Raw genomic sequence first — 27487 nt, 5'->3', positions numbered from 1 at the left:
TATTATAGTTATTACATCTCTGGTGCAGACACGTTTTAATACGCATTTTAAGAGAATTTTCCATGTTGCCGAGGAAATATAAAACAATGCAGACATAGCAACCGGCTCCATGATGCATTTGCCTTATGTAAACAACAAAATAAAAGAGGCAAAAAATTTTGTTGCTTAGTAACATTTTCATTTTGGGGACAACTCCCTTGAAATGTCGAAAAGGTAAAAAAACAAAAAACCCTTCTACAACACCGCGCATGCGCCAACAGTGGACGCAACCCGCAAGCTAAATAACAGTAACTAGAAGTTCGAACAGCGCATGCGCCATGGTTGTCAGAGCCGATGTGGACGCATGCGTGTTGGTGATCCTGATACAGTGTGGGAATAGGGCTTGGCGCATGCTCAGTGGTGCTTGTGTGTGCGCGAGAGCAGCTGTAGTGTACGCGTGCGCGGCGCTGCTGGTGCCTGTGGCGCAGTCCGCTGCCGGCGCTGAGAGCAGCGGGTGTAGCGTGAACCGGGAAAGAGGATGGGTGACCCGACGGGTGATGTGAACTCCAACCTGCTGATACCGAGCTCCACCGGGGACCCGGAGCTGGACGCGGCTGTGTGGCAGTGGCTGCAGTGGGATAAGGTGAGTGTAACGTTATCCCTGCATCCTTACATAAGGATGTATAGCTGGTGCAGGACTACATCTCCCGGCATGCCTCAGCACCAGGCTACTGCCAGGGCATGATGGGATTTGTAGTTTTGTATACAGCATCTATGTACAAGTCTATAAGGAGCCGATATTATACCGCTGTATGGAGGATGTACTCAGGGGAGGGGCTTATTATACCGCTGTATGGGGATGTACTCAGGGGAGGGGCCTATTATACCGCTGTATGGGGATGTACTCAGGGGAGGGGCTTATTATACCGCTGTATGGGGATGTACTCAGGGGAGGGGCCTATTATACCGCTGTATGGGGATGTACTCAGGGGTGGGGCCTATTATACCGCTGTATGGAGGATGTACTCAGGGGAGGGGCTTATACAGCTGTATGGGGGATGTACTCAGGGGAGGGGCCTATTATACCGCTGTATGGAGGATGTACTCAGGGGAGGGGCTTATACCTCTGTATGGGGATGTACTCAGGGGAGGGTCTTATACCGCTGTATGGAGGATGTACTCAGGGGAGGGGCTTATACGGCTGTATGGAGGATGTACTCAGGGGAGGGGCTTATACGGCTGTATGGAGGATGTGCTCAGGGGAGGGTCTTATACCGCTGTATGGGGGATGTACTCAGGGGAGGGGCTTATACTGCTGTATAAAGGGTGTACTCAGGGGAGGGGCTTATACTGCTGTATGGGGGATGTACTCAGGGGAGGGGCCTATACTGCTGTATGGAGGATATATTCAGGGGAGGGGCTTATACTGCTGTATGGAGGATATATTCAGGGGAGGGGCCTATACTGCTGTATGGAGGATATTGGCAAAGCAGGGGGGATTCTGGGTGAATACACGTCTGTTACCTTATCCATGGATGCCGTCCCCTCCTTGTGACCCCTGGCTATTACCGGACAATGGGGACTGTTCACACCTGCCAGTCTGAATGCTGTATACTCCCCCTGCTGTGCCCTGTACTATTGTATACAGCCAGGGGTGGGGGGAGGCACAGAGACTCGGCCCCCTACTCTTCCCATTGATGATACAATCACAGCTGATCCATCCCTGTGTGACCGGCGGACCCCTCCTCGCCTATCATCAGAGCTGCTGCTTCAGTATGTATGCCAGGCAGCAGATAGCGCCACTCATTGTGTAGTGTTGGGGTTGGGGTACTGCAGCTCAGCTCCCATTGAAGTTGCTGTGGTCCTATAGTGGCCTCCTGTGACCTCCTGTGACCCCTGCGTCTCTGTGCTGGGGGGGATTACATAATTATGTGTGCAGAATACAGCTCTGGGGGATTAGAGAACAAAGAAGGATTGAGAGACAATAAATCATATGAAGATGACAGGTGACTGTGCGGCCCAGACCTGGAGGGGGGCTCTATATACCACCCCGGGGGTCCACGGGATATTATTCACACATGAATGGCGCCATAACCTTTGTGTGAGCTGTATATAAAAGCTGTATACACGCTACATAGGAGGCAACTGTCCCCCTCCCCAGCCCGCTGCCCTGACACTCCTCCCCCTCCTCATCCCGCTGCCCTGACACTCCTCCCCCTCCTCATCCCGCTGCCCTGACACTCCTCCCTCTGCCACTGCCCTGACACTCCTCCCTCTGCCACTGCCCTGACACTCCTGCCGCTGCCCTGACACTCCTCCCTCTGCCACTGCCCTGACACTCCTCCCTCTGCCACTGCCCTGACACTCCTCCCTCTGCCACTGCCCTGACACTCCTCCCTCTGCCACTGCCCTGACACTCCTCCCCCTGCCCTGACACTCCTCCCCCTCTCTATTCCGCTGCCCTGACACTCCGCCATTCTTTACACTGCAGGCTGCGTCCATAAAAATTTTGTTATAAAGTGATTTCCTTTCTAATCCTCTGATTTATCTGCATAAAACACAGATTGATCCATCCTCCTCCTCCTTTAGTCTTTCTGTGACATCTCCAGAGGGAAATGAGCAGATGTCATGGACCTGTCCTACACGGATGCAGTCACGTTGTACAGTACAAAGTGTAACCATACAATGTATCCGATCACACAGCGATCCCAATGTGTCCGATCACACAGTGATGCAAATGTATCCGATCTCACAATGATACAATTTATCCGATCACACGGTGATCCAAATGTATCTGATCACATAGTGATGCAAATGTATCCGATCACACAGTGATACAAATGTATCCGATCTCATAATGCTACACTGTATACGCCTGTCCTGCCAGGATATAGTGAGACCTCTATGATGTGTCCGGCCCCCTTTGGTCTCGGGATCAGCAGACATGTGGGTGACATAGAGACGGGGGCGCAGGGTGCAGATCTCCTGCCCTGAACGTCTGCAGAGGGTGCGCCGGTGATCAGCTCAGCTACATCACAATAGCAGCAGGTGACCCAGGTGGACGTTCCCCAGTTTGACCCATTTCCACCATTAGTGGGGCTAAGAGTAACTAGGTGGAGTGACCAGTGTCCAGCACTGAGGAGGTTAATCTCTATATTCCCCCCCCACCACCATATCTTCCTGTACTGCGGTTTCCTGATTACTCGCAGCTCCTTATCTCACGTGGAGGCGATCGCTGACCTCAGCCGCACTGCTCGCTGCTTCCCCTTTTATCTGTACTAGACGGGAGTGTGTATACCGCTCTGTAATGTTACTGTATCTTACTAGGGGACAATGGCATCTGTACCACTGATACAGACTTTGGAGCTGATTTGATGAGAGGGAAGGAGGGAGATGCAGCTGCAGTGTCTATGAGAGAGGAGGAGGAGGGAGATGCAGCTGCAGTTTCTATGAGAGAGGAGGAGGAGGGAGATGCAGCTGCAGTGTCTCTGTGAGAGGGGAGGAGGGAGATGTAGCTGCAGTGTCTCTGTGAGATGGAAGGAGGGAGATGTAGCTGCAGTGTCTCTGTGAGATGGAAGGAGGGAGATGCAGCTGCAGTGTCTATGAGAGAGGAGGAGGAGGGAGATGCAGCTGCAGTGTCTATGAGACAAGAGGAGGAGGGAGATGCGGCTGCAGTGTCTCTGAGAGGGGAGAAGGGAGATGCAGCTGCAGTGTCTATGAGAGAGGAGGAGGAGGAGGGAGATGTAGCTACAGTGTCTCTGTGAGAGGGGAGGAGGGAAATGTAGCTGCAGTGTCTCTGTGAGAGGGGAGGAGGTAGATGCAGCTGCAATGTCTCTGAGAGAGGAGGAGGAGGGAGATGCAGCTGCAATGTCTCTGAGAGAGGAGGAGGAGGGAGATGCAGCTGCAGTGTCTTTATGAGAGAGGAGGAGGAGGGAGATGTAGCTGCAGTGTCTCTGTGAGAGGGGAGGAGGGAGATGTAGCTGCAGTGTCTCTGTGAGAGGGTAGGAGGGAGATGCAGCTGCAATGTCTCTGAGAGGGGAGGAAGGATATTACGATACGAGAGGGACTGTACTATGGGAGGAGACATCAGATTGGTGACTGTTTTCCTTTGTTTCCCAGAACCCTAAAACCAGAGGACAGATCGAGACCCTGCTCCAGGATGGGAAGAACAAGGAGCTGCGGGACCGGCTCTGCTCCCGGATGTCATTCGGCACCGCTGGACTGCGCTCCGCCATGGGGGCCGGATTCTCCAGGATCAATGACCTCACCATCATCCAGACCACACAGGTGAGAGGCTCCAGCAGAATAGTGCGTGCAGCTCTGGAGTTTAATACAGGATGTAACTCGGGATCAGTAATGTAATGTATGTACACAGTGACCCCACCAGCAGAATAGTGAGTGCAGCTCTGGAGTATTACATACCCTGTAATTCCCTCAGTGGTGATGCTGCAGCTGCGGCTCCCTCCCTCCCTCTGTGGTTAGAGAGCAGCACATGGCAGGCCCGGGCACATCTTCCCTGGGCAGCAGCAACACCTGCAGATTTCAGCTCTTGCTGGGTCCAGTCCCTGATACTGCAGCAGATACATTGTGGGTACAGTAGGTACAGATCCAGTGCTGACAGGTTGTACTTTGCCTCCTCCATTTCCGTCTGTGAGCATTATGACCATGTCACCCCTGTATTGTGTGTGTGTGTGTGTAGCGCCCCCTGTATTGTGTGTGTGTGTGTGTGTGTGTGTAGCGCCCCCTGTATTGTGTGTGTGTGTGTGTGTGTGCAGCGCCCCCTGTATTGTGTGTGTGCGTGCAGCGCCCCCTGTATTGTGTGTGTGTGTGTGTGTAGCGCCCCCTGTATTGTGTGTGTGTGTGTGTGTGTGCAGCGCCCCCTGTATTGTGTGTGTGTGTGTGTGTGTGTGTGTGCAGCGCCCCCTGTATTGTGTGTGTGCAGCGCCCCCTGTATTGTGTGTGTGTAGCGCCCCCTGTATTGTGTGTGTGTATGTGTGTGTGTAGCGCCCCCTGTATTGTGTGTGTGTGTATGTGTGTGTGCAGCGCCCCCTGTATTGTGTGTGTATGTGTGTGTGTAGCGCCCCCTGTATTGTGTGTGTGTGTATGTGTGTGTGCAGCGCCCCCTGTATTGTGTGTGTGTGTGTGTGTGTAGCGCCCCCTGTATTGTGTGTGTGTGTGTGTGTGTGTGTGCAGCGCCCCCTGTATTGTGTGTGTGTGTGTGTGCAGCGCCCCCTGTATTGTGTGTGTGTGTGTGTGTGCAGCGCCCCCTGTATTGTGTATGTGTATGTGTGTGTGTGTGTGTGTGTGTGTGTAGCGCCCCCTGTATTGTGTGTGTGTGTGTGTGTGTGTGCAGCGCCCCCTGTATTGTGGGTATCACATTCTAAGAATCCCCTCCAGAAACCCCCGTAGACCCCGACCACATGTAGCGGTGTTAGGCACTCCATTCACTGCCAGTAACCCTGTACATAGCTAGTCCTGCTCTCAGCTGTGTCCAGTGTAGACAATGCTCTGTGAGCTCCAGACTGATACATTGTACATAGCTAGTCCTGCTCTCAGCTGTATCCAGTGTAGACAATGCTCTGTGAGCTCCAGACTGATACATTGTACATAGCTAGTCCTGCTCTCAGCTGTATCCAGTGTAGACAATGCTCTGTGAGCTCCAGACTGATACATTGTACATAGCTAGTCCTGCTCTCAGCTGTATCCAGTGTAGACAATGCTCTGTGAGCTCCAGACTGATACATTGTACATAGCTAGTCCTGCTCTCAGCTGTATCCAGTGTAGACAATGCTCTGTGAGCTCCAGACTGATACATTGTACATAGCTAGTCCTGCCCTCAGCTGTATCCAGTGTAGACAATGCTCTGTGAGCTCCAGACTGATACATTGTACATAGCTAGTCCTGCTCCCAGCTGTATCCAGTGTAGACAATGCTCTGTGAGCTCCAGACTGATACATTGTACATAGCTAGTCCTGCTCCCAGCTGTATCCAGTGTAGACAATGCTCTGTGAGCTCCAGACTGATACATTGTACATAGCTAGTCCTGCTCCCAGCTGTATCCAGTGTAGACAATGCTCTGTGAGCTCCAGACTGATACATTGTACATAGCTAGTCCTGCTCCCAGCTGTATCCAGTGTAGACAATGCTCTGTGAGCTCCAGACTGATACATTGTACATAGCTAGTCCTGTCTATAGACAATGCTCTGTGAGCTCTTTAGCCCGGCCCCCAGGCTGATACATAGTACGGTATTATTATGAGGACAGGACTGTCTGGCGGCTCGTTGTGTTGGTCATGTGACTGTGCACGCCGGCGCCTCCTGCTGTGCACGTGCGGCCTGTGTTGTGCTCAGTGTTACACAATGTGGAGGTTACATCTGTGAATGAAGCAGAGCTGGAGCGGTGTGAGCCGGACCCCTCTGCTGTGCACACAGCCAGCACTTATATTTAGGACCTGACCTTCCTGGATGGGGGGGGGGGGCTGCGTGCCGGGACTGGCTGCCTCCTCATGTGTAACACAGTGCACGAGGAGGCCAAGGAGCGGCGGGGGGGTACAGTGTAATAACACAGCGCATATGTCAGCACCACAGAGCGTGTCTATAGACTGCTAACACAGGAGCCACCACACCTCCCCCCCCAATATGGCAGTATTATCTGGATTCTATATGGCAGTATTATCTGGATAGTATATGGCAGTATTATCTGGATTCTGTATGGCAGTATTATCTGGATAGTATATGGCAGTATTATCTGGATTCTATATGGCAGTATTATCTGGATAGAATATGACAGTATTTTCTGGATAGTATACGATAGTAATATCTGGATAGAGTAGATGGCAGTATTATCTGAATAGTATATGGCAGTATTATCTGGATAGTATACGATAGTAATATCTGGATAGAGTAGATGGCAGTATTATCTGGATGGTAGATGGCAGTATTATCTGGATGGTAGATGGCAGTATTACCTGGATAGTAGATGGCTGTATTATCTGGATAGTATATGGCTGTATTATCTGGATAGTAGATGGCAGTATTATCGGGATAGTATATGGTATAGAGTGTTGTTGTCCCTCTGATAACACTGTCTGTCGCTGTATGTACACAGGGAATGTATCACTATTTGGAGAGAAGCTTCCCGGATGTGAAGAGCAGAGGGGTGGTGGTGGGATACGACACCCGGGCGCAGACCAGCAGCCAGTGCAGCAGCCAGAGGTGAGTGTCCATTATCGGGGGATATTGTACAGGAATCCTCTCAGTGTCCACTATCGGGGGGGATATGGGCGTCCACTATCGGGGGGGATATGGGCGTCCACTATCGGTGGGGATATGGGCGTCCACTATCGGGGGGGATATGGGCGTCCACTATCTGGGGGGATATGGGCGTCCACTATCGGGGGGATATGGGCATCCACTATCGGGGGGGATATGGGCATCCACTATCGGGGGGGATATGGGCGTCCACTATCGGTGGGGATATGGGCGTCCACTATCGGTGGGGATATGGGCGTCCACTATCGGGGAGGATATGGACGTCCACTATCGGGGAGGATATGGGCATCCACTATCGGGGGGGATATGGGGATCCACTATCGGGGGGGATATGGGCGTCAACTATCGGGGGGGGAAATGGGCGTCCACTATCAGGGGGGGGGGGATATGGGCGTCTACTATCGGGGGGGATATGGGCGTCCACTATCGGGGGGGGATATGGGCGTCCACTATCGGGGGGGATATGGGCGTCCACTATCGGGGGGGATATGGGCGTCCACTATCGGGGGGGATATGGGCGTCCACTATCAGGGGGGGGGGATATGGGCGTCTACTATCGGGGGGGATATGGGCATCCACTATCAGGGGGATATGGGCGTCCACTATCGGGGGGGGGATATGGGCATCCACTATCGGGGGGGGGATATGGGCGTTTACTATCGGGGGGGATATGGGTGTCTACTATCGGGGGGTGGGGGGGATATCGGTGCCCATTATCAGGGATGTCATGCGGTTATCCCCTCCATTCCATCTTATACCGCTCTGTCTCCTTCCTGTATTCCAGGCTGGCTAAGCTGACGGCGGCCGTGTTCCTGAGCCGTGGGGTGCCCGTCTACCTCTTCTCCAGATACGTCCCCACCCCGTTTGTGGTAAGTGCCAGAGCCCTTGTGTACTACTACCCCCATCCATCCATATAGACCCCCTCCCATCCCTCCCCCATAGAGGCTGAGCTGACATAATCTCTTCTCCCCGCAGCCGTACGCCGTCCAGAAGCTGCGGGCCGTGGCCGGGGTCATGGTCACCGCCTCCCACAACCGTAAGGAGGACAATGGCTACAAGGTGAGGGCAGCGGCCACCGGTTTACACTGGTTGTAGACATTATGTACTTTGCGTTCTCTGCTGCAGTGCATTGTGGGAGATGTAGAGTTCACATACCATCTATACTGTACATGTTACCATGTGACCATAGCGGAGCTGTCCAGGCTGCATCTGTATGTGTGCTCTGGAAGATAGGGTTGTGAATGCAGCTTTGTAGGTGACTAGAGAATTAAGCGTGATTGTGAATGCAGCTCTGGAGGTTACTGGAGAATAAGATACGATTGTGAATGCAGCTCTAGATGTGACTAGAGAATAATACAGGCTATAACATAAGAAAAGTAAAATTATGCTCCAGTCACATCCAGAGCTGCATTCATAATTCTGCAAGCTAACTGATTAATTTATATTCAGATGAGATGATAAATCCTGTTGTCAGTCCCTGGCATTATGATTGCAGCTCTGGATGTGACTAGAGAATGAGACATGTAAGACAAGTAAAGAATCTGCGAGTGTTCCAGCATTATAAAGATCCAGAGCTGCAATCCTAATTCTGCTTTATTATCCCTGGGGGCAATTACAGACCAAGAGATTCAAGATTAGAAACATTGTGCTCCAGTCCCATCCGGAGCTGCGTTCATAATTCTGCAGGGATCCATCAGTACTTGGCTATGAGATCCTATAGTCTGTTCCATGTATCAGTTAGCAGCATTATGATTGCAGCTCTGAAGGTACCTGGAAGAGATAATAGTGAGGTCAGCCCTACATCTCCCACGATGCCGTGCATTATATAGAGACGAGTGAGGTCAGCAGCTGTGAGTATGATGGGAGCAGTGACATCACTTCCTGTGCCGCCAGGTGTACTGGGAGAACGGCGCACAGATCACATCGCCCCACGACAAGGAGATCCTGAAATGCGTGGAGCAGGAGCCCGAGCCCTGGGCCGACTCCTGGAGCCTGAACCTGGCCGACACTAGCCCGCTCATGAGCGACCCCCTGCAGGCCGTCACCCAGAACTACATGGACGACCTCCGGCCCCTCTGCTGCCACAGGTAACGTGTCGTGTCGCAGATCCATGCCTGATCCCCTTTAAGGGACGGAGCCTCCAGTGCTGACCTGTGTGTGATCCGCAGGGAGCTGAACCAGAAGACAACGCTGCGTTTCGTCCACACCTCCTTCCACGGGGTCGGCCATGATTACGTCCAGTCCGCCTTTAGGGTCTTCGGCTTTAACCCTCCGATTGCCGTCCCAGAGCAGAAGGATCCGGACCCCAACTTCTCCACTGTGAAATGTCCCAACCCCGAGGAGGGCGAGTGCGTGCTGGTGAGTACCAATATGGCCGCCTCACCCCACAGATCTTATGAGCAGTGCTGGGGACGTCTCCTGGGGTCTCTGCTATCACAACACACAGATGTGCCATTCAGGATCCTGGCTAAGCTAGGTGAAGCCTCCCTGTAGTACTGGTTTATACTGGTTTCACCCATCTTTCCTGCCCGTTTACATTACCCCGTCCATCTTCCGGATGTATCCTCCTAAGCAGGTCCGCCATTCATGAGTCAGAAAAAGCTTGGTGGAACCTGCTGTGTCTTTTATGTTATCCAGCTTTCCCAGTAGCCCCTCCCCTGCTTTCCCAGTAACCCCTTTCCAGCTTTCCCAGTAACCCCTCCCCAGCAAGCTTCCCGTCAGTCCTGGCAGGATATGATAGTCACCCAGCTTTCCCAGGGCCGGATAGATCTGTAACCCTGCTGTGCCCTCTGTCTGTCCCAGGAGCTGTCTCTCAGGTTGGCAGAGAAGGAGGGCGCCCGGGTGGTGCTGGCCACGGACCCCGATGCCGACCGCCTGGCTGTGGCCGAACTACAAGACTCGTAAGCTAAACGGATTAATAATAATTTTTAAAGGGGCGGCTCCAGTAATGGTGAACGGGTGGGTGACAACTCCCAATGGGGAGGAAGATGGCCGCCGGGTGGTGGGTTATCAGCTTTATACCAGGGGGTCACACTGCGGCCCTCCAGCTGCTGCAGAACTACAATTCCCATCATGCCTGGATGGCCAAAGTGTTAGCTCTCTAGGCATGATGGGAGTTGTAGTTTTGCAGCTGGAGGGCTGCAGTGTGACACCTGTGCTGTATAGGGAGGGGGGTAAAGTAAGTGAACCCCTGAGTGTAGGGAGAAGTAACCATCTCTGGTGTCCTCAGGGGCCGCTGGAAGGTTTTCACCGGGAATGAGCTGGCCGCTCTCCTTGGCTGGTGGATGTTCTTCTCCTGGGACCGATCCTCCTCCAAAGTGCAGGATGTCTATATGCTGGGCACCGCCGTCTCCTCCGCCATCCTGCGCGCCATCGCCTCCAAGGAGGGATTCCAGTATGAGGTGCGTCCTGACCTGTGTGTGGGAGGGGTGGGGGGGATAGGGAGACCGTCAGCAGGAAGGGAAACCTCTAATCCATTCAGTGACAGCAAGCAGAGCTGGTGGTAATGGTGACATTAGGAGGCAGCTCCCTGTACAGATGGGGTGTGGACCCTTTTTGGTGGAGGATGCGGGTACAGCTCTCATCTCTTACAGGAGACGCTCCCGGGATTCAAGTGGATCGGGAACCGAGTGAAATCTCTTCTGGATCAGAGTAAATCGGTCCTGTTCGCCTTTGAGGAATCTATAGGTGGGTGATCCCTGTGAGATCTGCATCCGTGCTGCAGGGGGGGGGGGGGGGGGTGCCAGATGACGCCATAATCCTCTGTACATTCCAGGCTACATGTGTGGGACGGCAGTGCTGGACAAGGACGGGGTGAGCGCCGCCCCCGTGGTGGCAGAAATGGCCACTTATCTGGACAGCGTCAGCATGAACATGGAGCGGCAGCTCGTCCGGATCTACGAAACGTAAGGGCGCCCAGTTCTGCAGTGTGTATTGTGTTTAATACTTCAGCAGCTGAGGGTTTGTCACAGTTGTATCCAGGCACTTAGCATCACAAGGCTCTCTCCTGCTTACATAGCGGTCAGGTGAACAGAATGGGGGAGATCTATGAAAGGGTGTAAATATACACCTGGTGTAGACTGCCCACAGCAACCAATCACAGCTCAGCTTTCAGCTCTGGTAACATATAAGAGGAGCTGTGACTGGCTGCTGTGGGCAGTTTACACCAGGTGTATATTTCCACCCTTTCATAAATCTTCCCCATAGTGTTTAGTCAGCGACTGCAAACAGAGATCTGAAACATAATGACAGACACAAAGCATGTGAAGCCTGGTGGATGTACAGACAACAGCGCCATCTGGTGGCCAGAAATGAGAATGGCAGAGAGCTCTCTTACCCACTTTCTGCCTTTACAGCCGACAGGTTTTTCTTAAAATTCACACACACAAATATATATATATATTACACTGTACATACATACATACATACATACATACATACATACATACATACATACATACATGCACGTACATACACACATACATACATACATACACACACGCACACACATACATACATACACACATACATACATACATACACACATACATACATACATACATACATACACACACACACATACACACACACATACATACATACATGCACGCACACACATACATGCACGCACATACATACATATACACACACACACACATACATACACGCACACACATACATACACACACACATACATACATACATACATACATACATACATACATGCACACACACGCGCACACACACACATACATACACACATACATACGTACACACAAATATATAGAATATAGACACTGGTATAGGATGTAGAGATTGGCCATATTTTCCCATCATGCCCCTCTGTAGGAGTCTGTAGGATGTAGAGGTCTGCCATGTTTTCCCATCATGCCCTGGTCTGACCGCTATGTTGTTCTCGCCTGTTTCCAGGTACGGTTATCACATTTCCAGGACGTCTTACTTCCTGTGCTACGACCCGTCCACCATCAAGAGGATCTTTGATCGTCTGCGGAATTACAGCGGCCCCAGGCAGTACCCGCAGACGTGCGGGGCGTCCGGCGTCCTCCATGTGCGAGACGTGACCATGGGATACGACAGCAGTCAGCAGAATAAGAAATGTGTAAGAGCACATGACCCGTACATCTTCCAGCATGCCCTGCTGCATTGTGTAGGCCGCACACCGGGCTCTGGTGCAGGGGATACAACCAGCGGTCCTCAGGGTCGGGGTAGCAGTATATACCGTATCTCTCACACTGCCCTGACCGTCTCTTTCAGCTGCTTCCCGTCAGTAAGAACAGTCAGATGATCACCTTCACGTTCCAGAACGGCTGTGTGGCCACCATGAGGACAAGCGGGACTGAACCAAAGATCAAGTATTATGCCGAGATGTGCGGGGTCCCCGGGCAGGGGTAAGTCCTGCTTCAGCTCCTAGGTTGGACAGTAGCTTGGCCCCTTTATGGGTCTCTTGTTGCCCCCTGCATTTTCATGGGTTGTTTGTTGCCCTGTGAACTGTTATGAATCTCTTCTTGCCATCTGGTCCCTCATGGGTCTTTGTTGCCCCTTGCACCTTAATAGGACTTTTTGTTGCCCTGTGGACTCTTGCAGGTTTCTTGTTGCCCTCCTGGGTCTGTTGTTACCCCTTGGTCTCTCACAGGTTTCTTGTTGCCCTCTGGGTCTGTTATTGCCCCGTGGACTTTTACAGATTTCTTGGTGCCTGACGGACTCTCACAGGTTTATGTTGCCCACTTGGGTCGCTTGTTGCACCATCATTTCTCACAGGTTTCTTGTTGCCCTCTTGGGTCTGTTGTTGCCCCTGGACTCTCACAGGTTTCTCATTGACCCTCAGGGTTCTAGGTGCCCCATAGGACTTGTGTTTGCCCCCTGACTGAGGTCTTTGTCTCTGCAGCGACCGATCATTCCTGGAGGAGGAGCTGCAGAAGGTCATCCAGGCCCTGGTGGAGGAGTTCCTGGAGCCCAGTAAGAACGGCCTGATCCGGAGGGGCCTGTGAGGTGTCTGCGGCTTCTGTTACATGTCGGCTGGAATGGCGAAGAGATAATCTACATAGAACTGTCCAGACCCAGTCACTGCTTCTAGTGTGCAATCCTGCCGCAAAGCATTGTGGGACGCTGTCCTGCAGTCAGGTGGTGAACCACACATCACATGAAGGTTTCTTAAAGGGATAGTACCCCTCTCCCTCCAGTTTTATATGTTTGTTTATGTTCAGTTTGTCGCTTTCGACCAAATATCTTTTCACGTTTTCAAAGCTGCCCGGCACCATCGGCCGCCCTAGGCGAGGGCGGAGCTTATATGGCGTCCTGTCCGTGCGTCATGCTGTATCCATGGGCCCGCTTCTCGGATGGAAAAACTTGAGTTGTTTTATGTTTTGTTCTTGTTTTGCTATTTGTGTTAACTTATTACCCCCCCCCCTTCCCCGGGGACGGATGTTGCTGTGTCTCGTGGCCGTCGTGTTACTTTACATTTGTGCTGCTCTGAGATTCTTACGTTGTATCAGAATTTTTTTTATTTTTGCTTTTTTAGTGTTTGTTAGGTTGCTGTAATGGTTGGGAGTCAATGCCGGTTATAACGGAGCGGGGGTAACGGTGCCCGCCAGTCCTGGGCATTAGAGAGAGCGGCCTTGGTTTACCCATTAGTATAAATCACAGATGGGGGGGGGGACCTCCGGCCCCTCAACTGTTACAGAACTACAATTCCCATCATGCCGGGACAGGTACAGCTTTGGATGATGGGAATTGTAGTTTAGCAACAGCTGGAGGGGCCACAGGTCCCCCCCCCCCCCCAATCACTGGCCGGAATCCATTGTCTCCAACCTGGGACTGCTGAGCTTCAAGACTGCAAGACTACAACTCCCAGCATGCACTAGGTTGGAGGTCAGGGCTCTAGACTTCTAGAGTAACAGTCTGTGTAAGTAAAGTCTACATTTGTCATTGTTTTCCAGATCTCTGCCGGCTGTCAGTGAATCAGGACATCTCCATTGATACAATGTTACATATACCAGTCTGTACCTGGCACACTGATACATTGTAACGCACCCTCAGCTGATGGCAAAGAACGATTCGCACTGTTGCAGTGTTTGGTTTATGGTGATACAGTGTAACTAACTCCTCAGCTGTGCGGCGACTATCGGGAACTGACAGCAAGCAGAGATCTGGGGAAGAATAATGAAGAAATCGCCATCTATTATATGGTGATTACGCTTCAGGCCCCTCACTCTCTGCTCTTGCACCTTCCCTGTGACCCCCGCCCGTTTCTCTTTTGTGTATTGCGCTGAGGTTTTGTTGCATTGTGTCCCCCTTTCCCTTCCCGTGTGGATCCAATGTGGAGGCGACGCCGGCGCAGAGATGAGAAACACGTCGGGTGTGATCATTATTACATTGGACGGGTCACATGTTCTATTGTCTTATCTGCACTTTATATCCCCCCCCCCCTTTCAAGGCTCTGTATATACAGGACCCCTTCCCCCGCCCCTCAGGCTCTGTATATACAGACCGGGGCCAGAACCACTACAAAGTCCTTATCAGAAGTATAAAGCTGCTGCGTCACCCACCCCCGGGATGTAACTCCGCCATATCACAGGTCACAGCTACATATAGTTTCAAGAAGTCATATTACAGTCACCTCCAGAGCTGCATTCAGTGTCACATTGTGGGTGTTGTAGTGCTGACACACAGCACTGTACATGGATATAGAATAAGCTGCAGTGCATTGTGGGTGTTGTAGTGTTTACACCCATCACTGTACATGGATATAGAATAAGCTGCAGTGCATTGTGGGTGTTGTAGTGTTTACACCCAGCACTGTACATGGATATAGAATTAGCCGCACTGTGGGGGCACAGACAATCTATTGACATTGCGTTCCTCAGCATAATGCGTTTTAAGTGCAGCTCTTGAGGTAACTGGAGTATGTGGCTTAGCATTACTGAACATTAGCTGTAGACTTGACCTGTATATGGCAGCTAACATCGGGTGGGTGACGTCTTAGATGGGGTGTCTTCTTGGCATGACTGCGCTGCCACCTGGTGGTCTTTGGTCACCTGACCTCTGGGTGATTTGCGCAGTCACATGACCAGGTTCCACACGTTTCTATTGAAGCTTGTTGCACTGTGATTCATAATGGCTTGCCCCCGAGGCCTGAATGTAAGGCTGGGGTGACCCATATTGCACTATGTCTTATTGCACTGCTCTTGTCTGTCCTGCAATGGAACACTATGTAGTGAGGCAGCGTCCTCTGGGGGGCGCTGCAATGTGCCTAGGTTATAGCCAGATTGTTTCTGCTGCTGCTGCGGAGGGGATGTTACAATGTGCCTCGGTTAGATATCTGGATAGCACAGCTCCCCCCATTGCATATACTATATGTGCTACCAAAGTGCCCGGATCCCTTCTTACCCCTCTGGCTTTCACCTATGTTGATGACCTGTTTTTGTATGATATTGATATCGGATTGGTCCATTGATGACCAGCTGAGAACCTCTGCACAATAGCCTCCAACCACAACTGGTGCTCCCTACCATCCAGCCCACCTATCTGAGGTCAGATCTGATCCCAACTTGTATCTGGTCAGATTAGGAAGGGCAGAAATAATGGGAAACCAGGAAAAGTCTCTTCTACTCCGCCATGTATCCCGTTGACCACTAACAACCATCAGAAGACCAGAAGTGTCCATGTATCCTTCTAAGCTTCTTGATGATTTTTTCGGGATCGCGAGAGTAGGGAAGCCTCCATGCTTTACTCTACGCCTTCCTAATGTTTGGTGGCTTGATGAGCGTGCCCACTAGTTCCGGTTAGGTCGGCATCCTGCCAATATCCCAGATGACCGGTCTTGGGTCTTATAATGTCCGATGAGGTTTTACCACTAGTTCAGGTCTTATTGCTTTGGCATCAACAGAGGTTTCCATCAGGTGCCACGACCCTGGAGTATCGGGTCACAAAAAGTTGTGGGATGACTGTTAGTCATCTGTTTGGGTGGTAAGGAGAAAGATGGAGAAGCTCTTTGTATAACGCACATGATCAGGGCCTATATATACTGTATATACACAGGCCCTGTAGTTGAGGCATGGTTATTGCTTGTATTAGAGGGGACAGCTCCTAGAATTAGGACTGCAATAAAGTCCTTTGTATTCACGGTTCGAGGTTAGAAGCTTTTCACTGCTTTATTATTATTGTTGTTTTATGGTGGCTTATATTTTGGCTTTTGCTATATTTATTTAATCTCATTCATCGATGTTTCATAGTCTGTTATTGCAGCTTGTAAGAGGCTGCTTGCAAAACCTTTACTTTCTGCTTAGTACTGGGTGTTCGCCCCCAAATGTCTCTCTTCCTGTTTACCACAAACCTTTGAGACTTTTTCGACTCGAAGGCCATTTGGCAGGTGGACTCTCCTGAATGATAACCAAGAACGTCAATGTTCTCGGCATCTCCTGTCCCTTGATGACTTCGGGATCCTTGCCCATGTTTGTTCGAAATAACCAGAAACCCAACTTTGGTGGACTAAAAGACACATGGTCAGAGATAACAGCATTAAAGAACTATTACATGTCCAAGTGTCTTCCGTCCAACCGAACTAGAATTCTGAGTAATTCTAGAAAATGCCAATGACGGTTAGGAAAAAAAGAAAAAGAAAACTGGAGATTGTGAGAACTTGAACATCCTTAGTGAGCAACCAAGTTGGCTTTGGTTCAGTCCACCCACCATATGGTCTTTGAGTCAGTTCCTCTTGATCAGGGATGGCCACTTGGAAGAACCATAACACAACCAAGTAACCACAACAGTCTCCTATGCTGTTTACCCTAGTCATTGAGACTTTTGTCTTGAAAGCCATTAAGTGGATGGGCACTCCTGAATTCTATCTAAGAACATTGATGTTCTCGCCATGTACTTTTCCTTGGTGATGTCTTGATCCTAGACCACGTGTGGTAAAAAAATCATCAAAGGCCCAGCTAGGCTTTAACAGTAGACACTTTGTGAGAGATGGACAAGGTGATGGTTCTTCTACGTGGCCAAGTGTCTTCTGTCCAACCATAATTGAAACCAAGGAATCTAGAAATGGTAAGAACTTCAGCTCAGGTTACCCTTCGCAGAGTCCACTTACTAAGTGGTCTTACAGTCAAATCTCCTTGGCTTTAGATGGCCACGTAGAAGAACCATCACCTTGTCCAAGTGTCTTCTGTCCAACCATAGCTGGGCTTCTGAATAATTCTAATAAATGTGAATGAGGATTCAGAAAACACCAAGGAACCTGGAAATGGTGAGAACTTCAGCTCAGGTTACCCTTTGCGGAGTCCACCCACTAAATGGTCTTCCAGTCAGATCTCCTTGGCTATAGATGGAAACGTAGAAGAACCATCACACATTCGTGTAACCACAACAGTTTCTCTTCCTGTTTACCCAAATCTAAGATTTTTCAACGTAAAGGCCATTTGGTTGGTAAACTCTCAACAGTAATGTCTGCTGCTTACAAGGATATTGATTTTCTCTCCATCTTTAGGCTCCTCTCTGCTTTTTTAAGTCCTCATTAATGTTTGTTAAAAGTAACGAGAAGTCCAGTTAGAGGCTTGGTCTTGTCATTTCTTTTCTCCAAGTAGCTGTAACTTTTCAAGACGAGCATCCTATAAAGTTGAGGAAATGTCCCAAATTGTGTCCAAGGAGATGGTGAATAAAACTTCTAGTCCTCTTAGGTCTCAAACATACAACATTTTGGTATTGACACATTAAAAAAGCACTGCTATCCATTGGACAAATCACCGTTCTTATATCGAACAGTTAAAGGAAAAATCAGGCTTTGTTGTGGGGTACACCCAGTCTATCGCTATATGCGGTTACTCTGATAAGCTTAAATGGTTGTCAGAATTTCAAAAACATGGCTCTTCTCTTGTAAAAACAGCGCCCCACTCTTCTACAGGTTGTGTGTAGTATTGCAGCCCGGTCCTCTTTACTACTGAGCTGCAGTATCACACCAATGGACAGATGTGGCTCTGGTTCAGAAAGGGAGAAGCCATGTTCCTCTAATCCCGGATGACCCCTTTAAGTGACGCACGTCCAGATCTTTCAGTTATAGAATTGTCTATTTTTCATGTTTACTTCATTTTCTACAGAATTCTGTTGCTGTAAGCAAATTGTATTTTTTTTTTATTGTTGTGATATATGGTGTAACTGGTGTTCAAATAAACTCTGGTTATAATATGTGTATGTGGTGATGATTACTTTTACAGCTTCACGTGTTACTCAAGGGGGAAAGTTCTTCACCCATCGTCTACCTATGTGTAACATTAGGGGCAGCTGGTTTGCATAATCGTTAATGATTAACGATCTCAAACGACCGCTATTGCGAAAGACCTGAAACCGTTCACTCATTTCCATGGAACGATAATCGTTACTTATGCTCGTAATTGCGATCGTTTTTCTTCGCTATTTATTCGCTATTGCGTTCGTATCTATTGCGAACAACGTCTTATTCAATGCGAACGTTTTGCGAACGAGCAACGATAAAAATAGGTCCAGGTCTTATAATGCAATCAACGATTTCTCGTTCGGTCGTTAATCGTTAACTGCATTTCAACCGAACGATTATCGTTTAGATTCGAACGATTTAACGATAAGCTGAACGATAATCGTCCGGTGGAATAGGGCCCTAAGGGAGCTGCTCCGGAGATGGTAAACACTTGTGTCAGACAGGGCTGTGGAGTCAGAGTCGTGGAGTCGGAGCTGGAGTTGGAGTCGGAGCTAGCTTTGGCCAGAGTTGGAGTTGGAAAAAAATTTACTGACTCCGAGTTTTAAAAAAAATCTTTCAAAAATGTAGAATTGAATTTTGATATGAATTTTACAAGTTTTGCTCATGAATATATTTTATGAGCAACATTCTAATTGGACACTGGCCCTATTACATAAGGGAGGTCAGGGAATACATCAGTAATAGAACTCTGGGTCTATTACATAAGGGTGGTCAGGGAATACATCAGTAATAGGACACTGGCCCTATTAGATAAGGGTGGTCGGGGAATATATCAGTAATAGGACACTGGCCCTATTACATAAGGGAGGTCAGGGAATACATCAGTAATAGGACACTGGCCCTATTAGATAAGGGTGGTCGGGGAATATATCAGTAATAGGACACTGGCCCTATTACATAAGGGTGGTCGGGAAATACATCAGTAATAGAACACTGGGTCTATTACATAAGGGTGGTCGGGGAATATATCAGTAATAGGACACTGGCCCTATTACATAAGGGAGGTCAGGGAATATATCAGTAATAGGACACTGGCCCTATTACATAAGGGTGGTCGGGAAATACATCAGTAATAGAACACTGGCCCTATTACATAAGGGAGGTCAGGGAATATATCAGTAATTGGACACTGGCCCTATTAGATAAGGGGGGTCAGGGAATATATCAGTAATAGGACACTGGCCCTATTACATAAGGGTGGTCGGGGAATATATCAGTAATAGGACACTGGCCCTATTACATAAGGGTGGTCGGGGAATATATCAGCAATAGGACACTGGGCCTATTAGATAAGGGGGGTCAGGGAATATATCAGTATTAGAACACTGGCACTATTAGATAAGGGTGGTCGGGGAATATATCAGTAATTGGACACTGGCCCTATTAGATAAGGGTGGTCAGGGAATATATCAGTAATAGGACACTGGCCCTATTACATAAGGGAGGTCAGGGAATATATCAGTAATTGGACACTGGCCCTATTAGATAAGGGTGGTCGGGGAATATATCAGTAATAGGACACTGGCCCTATTACATAAGGGTGGTCGGGGAATATATCAGTAATAGGACACTGGGCCTATTAGATAAGGGGGGTCAGGGAATATATCAGTATTAGAACACTGGCACTATTAGATAAAGGTGGTCGGGGAATATATCAGTAATTGGACACTGGCCCTATTAGATAAGGGTGGTCGGGGAATATATCAGTAATAGGACACTGGCCCTATTACATAAGGGAGGTCAGGGAATATATCAGTAATTGGACACTGGCCCTATTAGATAAGGGTGGTCGGGGAATATATCAGTAATAGGACACTGGCCCTATTACATAAGGGTGGTCGGGGAATATATCAGTAATAGGACACTGGGCCTATTACATAAGGGTGGTCGGGGAATATATCAGTAATAGGACACTGGCCCTATTAGATAAGGGTGGTCGGGGAATATATCAGTAATAGGACACTGGCCCTATTAGATAAGGGTGGTCGGGGAATATATCAGTAATAGGACACTGGCCCTATTACATAAGGGTGGTCGGGGAATATATCAGTAATAGGACACTGGGCCTATTAGATAAGGGGGGTCAGGGAATATATCAGTATTAGAACACTGGCACTATTAGATAAGGGGGGTCAGGGAATATATCAGTAATAGGACACTGGCCCTATTATATAAGGGTGGTCGGGGAATATATCAGTAATAGGACACTGGCCCTATTACATAAGGGTGGTCGGGGAATATATCAGTAATAGGACACTGGGCCTATTAGATAAGGGGGGTCAGGGAATATATCAGTATTAGAACACTGGCACTATTAGATAAGGGTGGTCGGGGAATATATCAGTAATTGGACACTGGCCCTATTAGATAAGGGTGGTCGGGGAATATATCAGTAATAGGACACTGGCCCTATTACATAAGGGAGGTCAGGGAATATATCAGTAATTGGACACTGGCCCTATTAGATAAGGGTGGTCGGGGAATATATCAGTAATAGGACACTGGCCCTATTACATAAGGGTGGTCGGGGAATATATCAGTAATAGGACACTGGGCCTATTACATAAGGGGGTCGGGGAATATATCAGTAATAGGACACTGGCCCTATTAGATAAGGGTGGTCGGGGGATATATCAGTAATAGGACACTGGGCCTATTACATAAGGGTGGTCGGGGGATATATCAGTAATAGGACACTGGCCCTATTACTTGGGGGGTCAGGTAAAAGTTGTCAGTCACTCACTATTTGGCAGTTTGTTTCTGAGCTGGAAGAGTCCATTGTGTGGGGGGAGATCTGTGCTGTCCTCTTCCTGGATGCTGGATGACTGTATATGAGCAGCAGTGTAATATGAAGATATCCTGTGTAATATAGAGGAGGAGAAGAAGACATAAGTAGTGTAGCTGTAACCTCTGTCCTCAGTGTGGTGTTTTCTCTCTGGGAGAAGATTGTGTGTTTTTCTTCAGTGTTCAATGGCTGCAGCTGTGTGTATGTGTGTGTGTGCTATGACTGCAGAAGGCTGTGTGGTGTGCGTGTGTGTGCTATGGCTGTGTGCATGTGTGCTATGGCTGCAGCAGGCTATGTGTGTGTGCGCACACTATGGCTGCAGCAGGCTATGTGTATGTGTGCTATGGCTGCAGCAGGCTGTGTGTGTGTGTGTGTGTGGTATGGTGTGCGCTATGGCTACAGCAAGCTTTGTGTGTGTGCTATGGCTGCAGCAGGCCGTGTGTGTGCCCGTGCTATTGCGGGCCCCCACAGTGACCTTCTATATCACTGTGTGACCTCTATATCACTATGTGTGACCTCTATATCACTATGTGTGACCCTTCTCTATATTACTATGTGTGACCCCCTGTATATCTCTATGGCTGACCTCTATATCACAGGGATCTGGCAGTGTTAGTAGTATTTCTGTGTGTATGGTAAATAATTAGTCAGAAACATAGAAGATTGTCAGCAGGAAAAGATCACCTGCTCCTTCTAGTCTAGTTCTGAGTTGTACAGGACATGGAGGCTGGAGACTGTCTGCATCCACTGCACACACAGGAGAAGCTGCTTTATATGTTTCCTTATTTCCTCAGAAATCATGTAGGACACTAGGGAGAAGCTGCTGAGCCAGTGTGATAAATAACTCCCCTGGTATATGATTGGCCATTTATGAAGTAGCAGGAGTCGGGAGTCGGAGTTGGAGTCGAAATTGGAGTCGGAGCTGCGTTTTACCAACTCCATAGCCCTGGTGTCAGATGCAGAAGACTGATCAGTGATTAAGTTCTCGCCCATGGGGTAAGGTGGAGGACGCACTATTGAGAAGCCAAGGATTCAAGAATTGTAATAAAATAAATTGTCTAGTGGGACTCCGAGTGATGTACAGCTTCAGTAAGATCAGATGTTAGTGGTTCAGATGGCCTTTGGTGGGCCCCTAGAGGCATTTGTGGGCTCGGCACTTTTCCGAGTAAGCCGGGTGCTGGTGCTGGTCCTGGAGCTGACAGGGTTCCCTGCTACTGAGTGTGGAGGTGCAGCAGCTGTACACATGTGCAGGGAAGACTTGTCCCGCTCAGGAATAATTGTCAATCAATACCAAGCCATGTCTGTGAGTGTGTAAAGGATTGGGGCTTCCTGTGTTTGGTCTTTTTTTTTTTTTTTTGGAACAGAGAAAATACCAAATTTTGGCACAAAAGGAGCATGTGCCGCAGTTTTTCACACAGTGACCATATGTATAATGTTGTTTTAAGCATAGAAAACATAAAAATAAATAAAAAAGCAAATATATTGCAAAACTGTGATCATAATCTCTGTTTTGAAATTGTTCTTTTAAAGAAATAGTCTCTTAAAACTAAGCAGGAACACTTAATGTCAGGCAGCAGCTGCAAAAGCAAATAGAAATATGAAAAACAAAATTAAGATCAAGACCATTTTTAAACATTTTTATTTTCGCTGTATTACAGAACTGTTATTTACAGGGTTTTTTTTAAAATATCTTTTATATACTACTACTACTACATCTAGATGACGAGATCAAAGGTAAAAAAATTCTCAAGTTTGGCAAAATAGTCACGTACTTTTTAGTGATCATTTACAGTTGTCTCCACTCACTTAGATATTTCAGTCGTTGAATCATTTTTACCTTCAGAGCTTTCATCCTGACCCCAAACACCAGCGGGTTGAGAAGCGGGGGCAACACCAGGCTCGGGGTAGACAGCAGAATGTGGCCGCTGACGGGAAGCTTTAGGTTACCAACTCTGTTACGAATGAAGACAAACATGACCCCGATGAGAAAGATGGAGAAGTTGATGAGATGAGTGACCACAATGTGCATGGTCTTCTTACTGGAATCTGGTGATAACTTACGGCAAATTATATAGATCCGAATGTACGAGAAGACAATGAAGGTGATGGAGGGGAGGAAGACGGTAACGGTGGACACCCACCCATAGATGTTGTTAATGAACGTGTCTGTGCAGGCCAAGATAAAGATAGACATGTTGTCACAGAAAATATTCATGATTTGTGTCCCGCACAGAGGAACCCTTAAGGTAAGAAGGAAAGCCCCCAGGGTTACGGCAAAAGAGGTGACTAGCAAGATGGTCAGAAGCTGAGCAGCTCTTTGGTTGGTCATCAAGGTGACGTATTTTAATGGATGGCACACAGCCAGGTTCTGATCGTAGACCATGAGGGTGAAAGTGAAAATTTCATAGAAGGCAAAGAAATTGATGCTCAGAGACTGAACGAGACAACCATTGCGGGCAATGGTGGTGGAAGACGTCAACAGGTCCATCAATAGCTTGGGGAAGAACGAGCAACTCCCGAATATCCCGTTGCAGAGAAGATTACATATGAGGACGTACATAGGTTTATGGAGACGTTCCTCAGTCCAGACCAAATAGACAATGAAGCTGTTGAAGATGATGGTGGTTAAGAATAGAACTAGAGACAGGACACAGTAGAGAATCGTGTGACCTTCCATCTCCAGGAGGCCCAAGAGCTCAAAGCTGGTTTTGATTGACGATCGGTTCTCCATTTTGACGTGTTAAGTGAGATCTGATGAGGGAAAGTGATAAGTAGAAAAGTGAGCAAAGGCACACGGCATACACCAGCATGCTTATAAAGGAAGACATAGCTAGCCAAGGGTTATCAGACCAAGGAAGTATATATAGGAGGTCAGGGGTCCGGTCCAGAGACCCAGAATCCAGGCTGACAAAGTGGAGGATAAGTGGAAAGGCAGAGTGTCAAAAGCAAAAACAAAGGTTAACTCGTCTTCTTAGAGGAGACAGGTCCACTATGAACACGAGCCCATCCCGCATTTGCAGAAATGCCAGGTAGTCAGCCCACCCCCGGTATTATACTTACTGGCAACATTATTGCTGTTCTCATTGTGCCAGGCACCGATGTCCATCACAGCAGCCTTCACCAGCCAAAGGAACCTGATTAACTGTGACGCCCACAGATGCCCTAACACCGAAAAAACTGTAACAGCCACATATGGCCACCCTCCTACCCCTGCCACCAACCTATTCTCCATAGGGTCTATGCCTTACAGGGACCAAACGTTTCCTCATTTACAATATTCAGAGGACTCTCCAGGCGGATACAATAATGGGCCTAAATATCTAAGTTTTTGATCACTCAAAACCATTTGCCCCATTTCTTGCATCCAAAATACATGCTTACCCTGCCCTTACCCCATAGCTTACCGTTGTTGCAGAACAGGCCCATGGTTGGAGCCGTATCCTATCCATGTGATCCCAGGCCTAGTGTGTTCCGTCCTGGGTGTACATCTCTGCTTCTTCAGTATAATTCAGCTTCATTGTACACTGTCCATCTATATATATCTCCGCTCATATCCCTTGAGTTTCCTGGATTTAGAAACCCCCAAAGGATCAAGTCTGTCAGGGTAAGAAATGAGCAATTTGTGGTTGAGACAGATGGGGTTGGACTGGTCTCACTGGACCCTTCTTGATCAGGGGTCTTGGATGACATTTTGGAATTTTATTTACAGCATTTTATACTTTGTGTTTTTAGGATTATTTTACTTATTAAAGAAACGTCAGGGGAGAGGCCATGGATCCTCCAGAAATACAATAATAATCATCTATCTCTGAAGACGTTCTCAAGCGTTCTAAATAAATTCAGACCCCAAAAATAATGCAAACCCTAGACTCCCATATAAATTCAGATTCAAGGTCAGATCCCTAAACTCATACCATTGTCAAGAATAAATACAGACTCCAAACCCTCTAAACAGGTCCAGATCAAAGCTCTAGTTCCATGTACACCTAAATAAGGACCCAAACCAGACTGAGACCAGAACCTGGCAGCTCATGTCCTCCTCCTCTGTGTGGAGCCATGGTGATCTCCCTTCTTGCTCCAGGACCTGCACACATCTCGTCATGTGACCATAGTGCAGGTTCTTTTAGCAGGTTTTGTATTTGTATAAAAAATAACTACATAAAGCAATTCAGTCATGTTTTTTGAGTGCATTTTATGGAACATTTTGGGTGGTCAACGGTCTTCTGGAGTAGAGATGAATCTCCTTATTGTGCATCTTGAAGCAGCCACACCGCTAGTATTCAGAGTCCTGTGTTTCAGCTGATGTTATTTCTGGGATTTTCGTTGCATCCTGAACAATTTTCCTGGCAATTGTTGCTGAAATTTTTGTTGGTCTACCTGACTGCGGTTTGTACAGAGCTCTGGATTTTTTATTTGTTATCACAGTTTGAACGCTGCTGACTGGTATGATCAATTTCTTGGACATCAGAACAAAGTGAAGGTTCTGGAGTGGCCATCTCAGTCACCTGACCTCAATATCATTGAGCCACTCTGAGGGAAATATTAAGCACACAGTTCATGCAGGAAAGCCCAGAAATGTACAGGAACTGGAGGCTTTTTGCTAAGAAGAATGGGCAGATTTACCATCTGGGAAAATACAGAGCCTCATCCACAACTACCACAAAAGCCTTCAAGCTGTCATTGATGTTAGAGGGGGCAATGCACGGTATATTAACCCTTAGACGACCCTGGACGTAGGGTTACGTCATGGAAGTCTGTCCCCAGACGACCCATGACGTAACCCTACGTCCTGGGTGTTTCTCCGGCTATGAATGCGCTCCGGAGCGGAGCGTGCTTCATAGCAGGGGGGGACCTCACCGGTAATGACACGCTGCAGCGATCGCGCTGCCGCGTGTCATTAACCCCTTAAACGCCGCGGCCGCGGCGTTTAAGTGTAAGTGACAGGGGGAGTCCCCTGTCACTTACCGATCGGGACCCCCGCAGTGTGACTGCGGGGGTCCCGATCGTTGAGACGGACTGCCGGAGGTCTCTTACCTGCCTCCGTGCGGTCCGATCGGCAATCTGCTACACTGAGCCTGCACAGGCAGGCTCAATGAGCAGAGCGCCGATAACACTGATCAATGCTATGCCTATGGCATAGCAATGATCAGTGTATAAATCAAAGTACTGTATGTAAAAGTCCCCCAAAGGGACTTCAAATATGTAAAAAAAAAAAAGTTCAAAACACTATTACACTACCCCAAAGCCCCTCCCCCAATAAAAGTCTAAATCACCCCCCTTTCCCATTATATAAATAAAACATATAAAAATAAATAAATGGATAAACATATAATATACCGTAGCGTGCGTAATTGTCCGATCTATTAAAATATAACAAGCGTCATTGCGACCGGTAAACGGCGTTCACGAAAAGAGGGGAAAAAGTGCGCAGATTACCGATATTATGTTACATTATATATTTAAAAAAATCAATAAAAAGTTATCAAAACGTCCGATCTTCACAAATATGGTATTAATAAAAACTAGAGATCATGGCGGAAAAAATGACACCCCATACAGCCCCGTAGGTGAAAAAATAAAACCGTTATAAGCGTCACAATAGGCCCATTTTATTAATATTTAATTGCCAAAAAAAAGGATTTCATAAAAAAATACATATATAACATTAGAGAATCTGTGTAACCTGCATATGGTTGTGTCCGGACTGACCTATAGAATAATGGTATCATGTCGCTGTTACCATATAGTACATTACGTAGACACAGGAACCCCCCAAACCTTACCATATTGCATTCTTTTTTACGATTTCACCTATTTATATCTTCATAAATAATATATTTGGAATTCCATCATACATGTTATGGTAGAATGAAAGACGCCATTACACAGTACAACTATTCCTGTAACAAATAAGCCATTACATGGCCTTGTAGATAGAAAACTGAAAGTGCTGGAGCTCTTAGAAGGGGAGGAGGGAAAAACGAAAGCACTAAGATCAAAATTTGCGCGGTCCACTGGGTCATTTTGGGCCTGGTCCTCAAAGGGTTAAGAACTGGGGATGTAAACTTTTGATCAGGGTCATTTGGATGTTTTTCGGTTGGCATTATGGTTTAAAAAGTGAAAACACAGTAGCTTGACAATAAATGGCTTCATCCAACCACTAAATATGAGGGGGAAAAAAGTTTGTGTTATTCATATTCTCTG

General features: G+C 48.1%; 2 protein-coding genes across 2 annotated transcripts; one reads left to right on the top strand and one right to left on the bottom strand.

The window, feature by feature from the left end:
* Positions 1-400: 400 nt before the first annotated feature.
* On the top strand, positions 401-14039 carry PGM2L1 (phosphoglucomutase 2 like 1). The gene is made up of 14 exons (XM_069969476.1): positions 401-622; positions 4099-4266; positions 7087-7193; positions 8035-8119; positions 8226-8309; positions 9144-9337; positions 9419-9608; positions 10053-10150; positions 10480-10651; positions 10844-10937; positions 11026-11155; positions 12180-12369; positions 12525-12658; positions 13156-14039. The coding sequence occupies exons 1-14, from the start codon at positions 518-520 to the stop codon at positions 13256-13258; spliced, it is 1854 nt and encodes a 617-aa protein (XP_069825577.1). The 5' UTR covers positions 401-517; the 3' UTR covers positions 13259-14039.
* Positions 14040-16096: 2057 nt separating this feature from the next.
* On the bottom strand, positions 16097-24014 carry LOC138794093 (olfactory receptor 4B13-like). The gene is made up of 3 exons (XM_069972857.1): positions 23108-24014; positions 16603-16737; positions 16097-16179 (listed from the first exon to the last, which is right to left on the bottom strand). The coding sequence occupies exons 1-3, from the start codon at positions 24012-24014 to the stop codon at positions 16097-16099; spliced, it is 1125 nt and encodes a 374-aa protein (XP_069828958.1).
* Between the last annotated feature and the right edge of the window lie 3473 nt (positions 24015-27487).

Source organism: Dendropsophus ebraccatus, chromosome 5 (assembly GCF_027789765.1).
Source record: "Dendropsophus ebraccatus isolate aDenEbr1 chromosome 5, aDenEbr1.pat, whole genome shotgun sequence".
Lineage (NCBI taxonomy): Eukaryota > Metazoa > Chordata > Amphibia > Anura > Hylidae > Dendropsophus > Dendropsophus ebraccatus.
This window is presented reverse-complemented; position numbering and strand designations above follow the sequence as displayed.

Bases quoted from the DNA above. Each gene is read 5' to 3' on its own strand.
- LOC138794093 (XM_069972857.1), bottom strand. From the start codon at position 24,014: ATGGAGAACCGATCGTCAATCAAAACCAGCTTTGAGCTCTTGGGCCTC. The intron at 16,738-23,107 runs AACGACTGAAAT...AGTTGGGTTTCT, and splicing joins TCTGAAGGTAAAAATGATTC to GGTTATTTCGAACAAACATG. The intron at 16,180-16,602 runs GTTTGTGGTAAA...CCGATACTCCAG, and splicing joins GAGTCGAAAAAGTCTCAAAG to GGTCGTGGCACCTGATGGAA.
- PGM2L1 (XM_069969476.1), top strand. From the start codon at position 518: ATGGGTGACCCGACGGGTGATGTGAACTCCAACCTGCTGATACCGAGC. The intron at 9,609-10,052 runs GTGAGTACCAAT...TGTCTGTCCCAG, and splicing joins AGGAGGGCGAGTGCGTGCTG to GAGCTGTCTCTCAGGTTGGC. The intron at 10,151-10,479 runs GTAAGCTAAACG...TGGTGTCCTCAG, and splicing joins GTGGCCGAACTACAAGACTC to GGGCCGCTGGAAGGTTTTCA.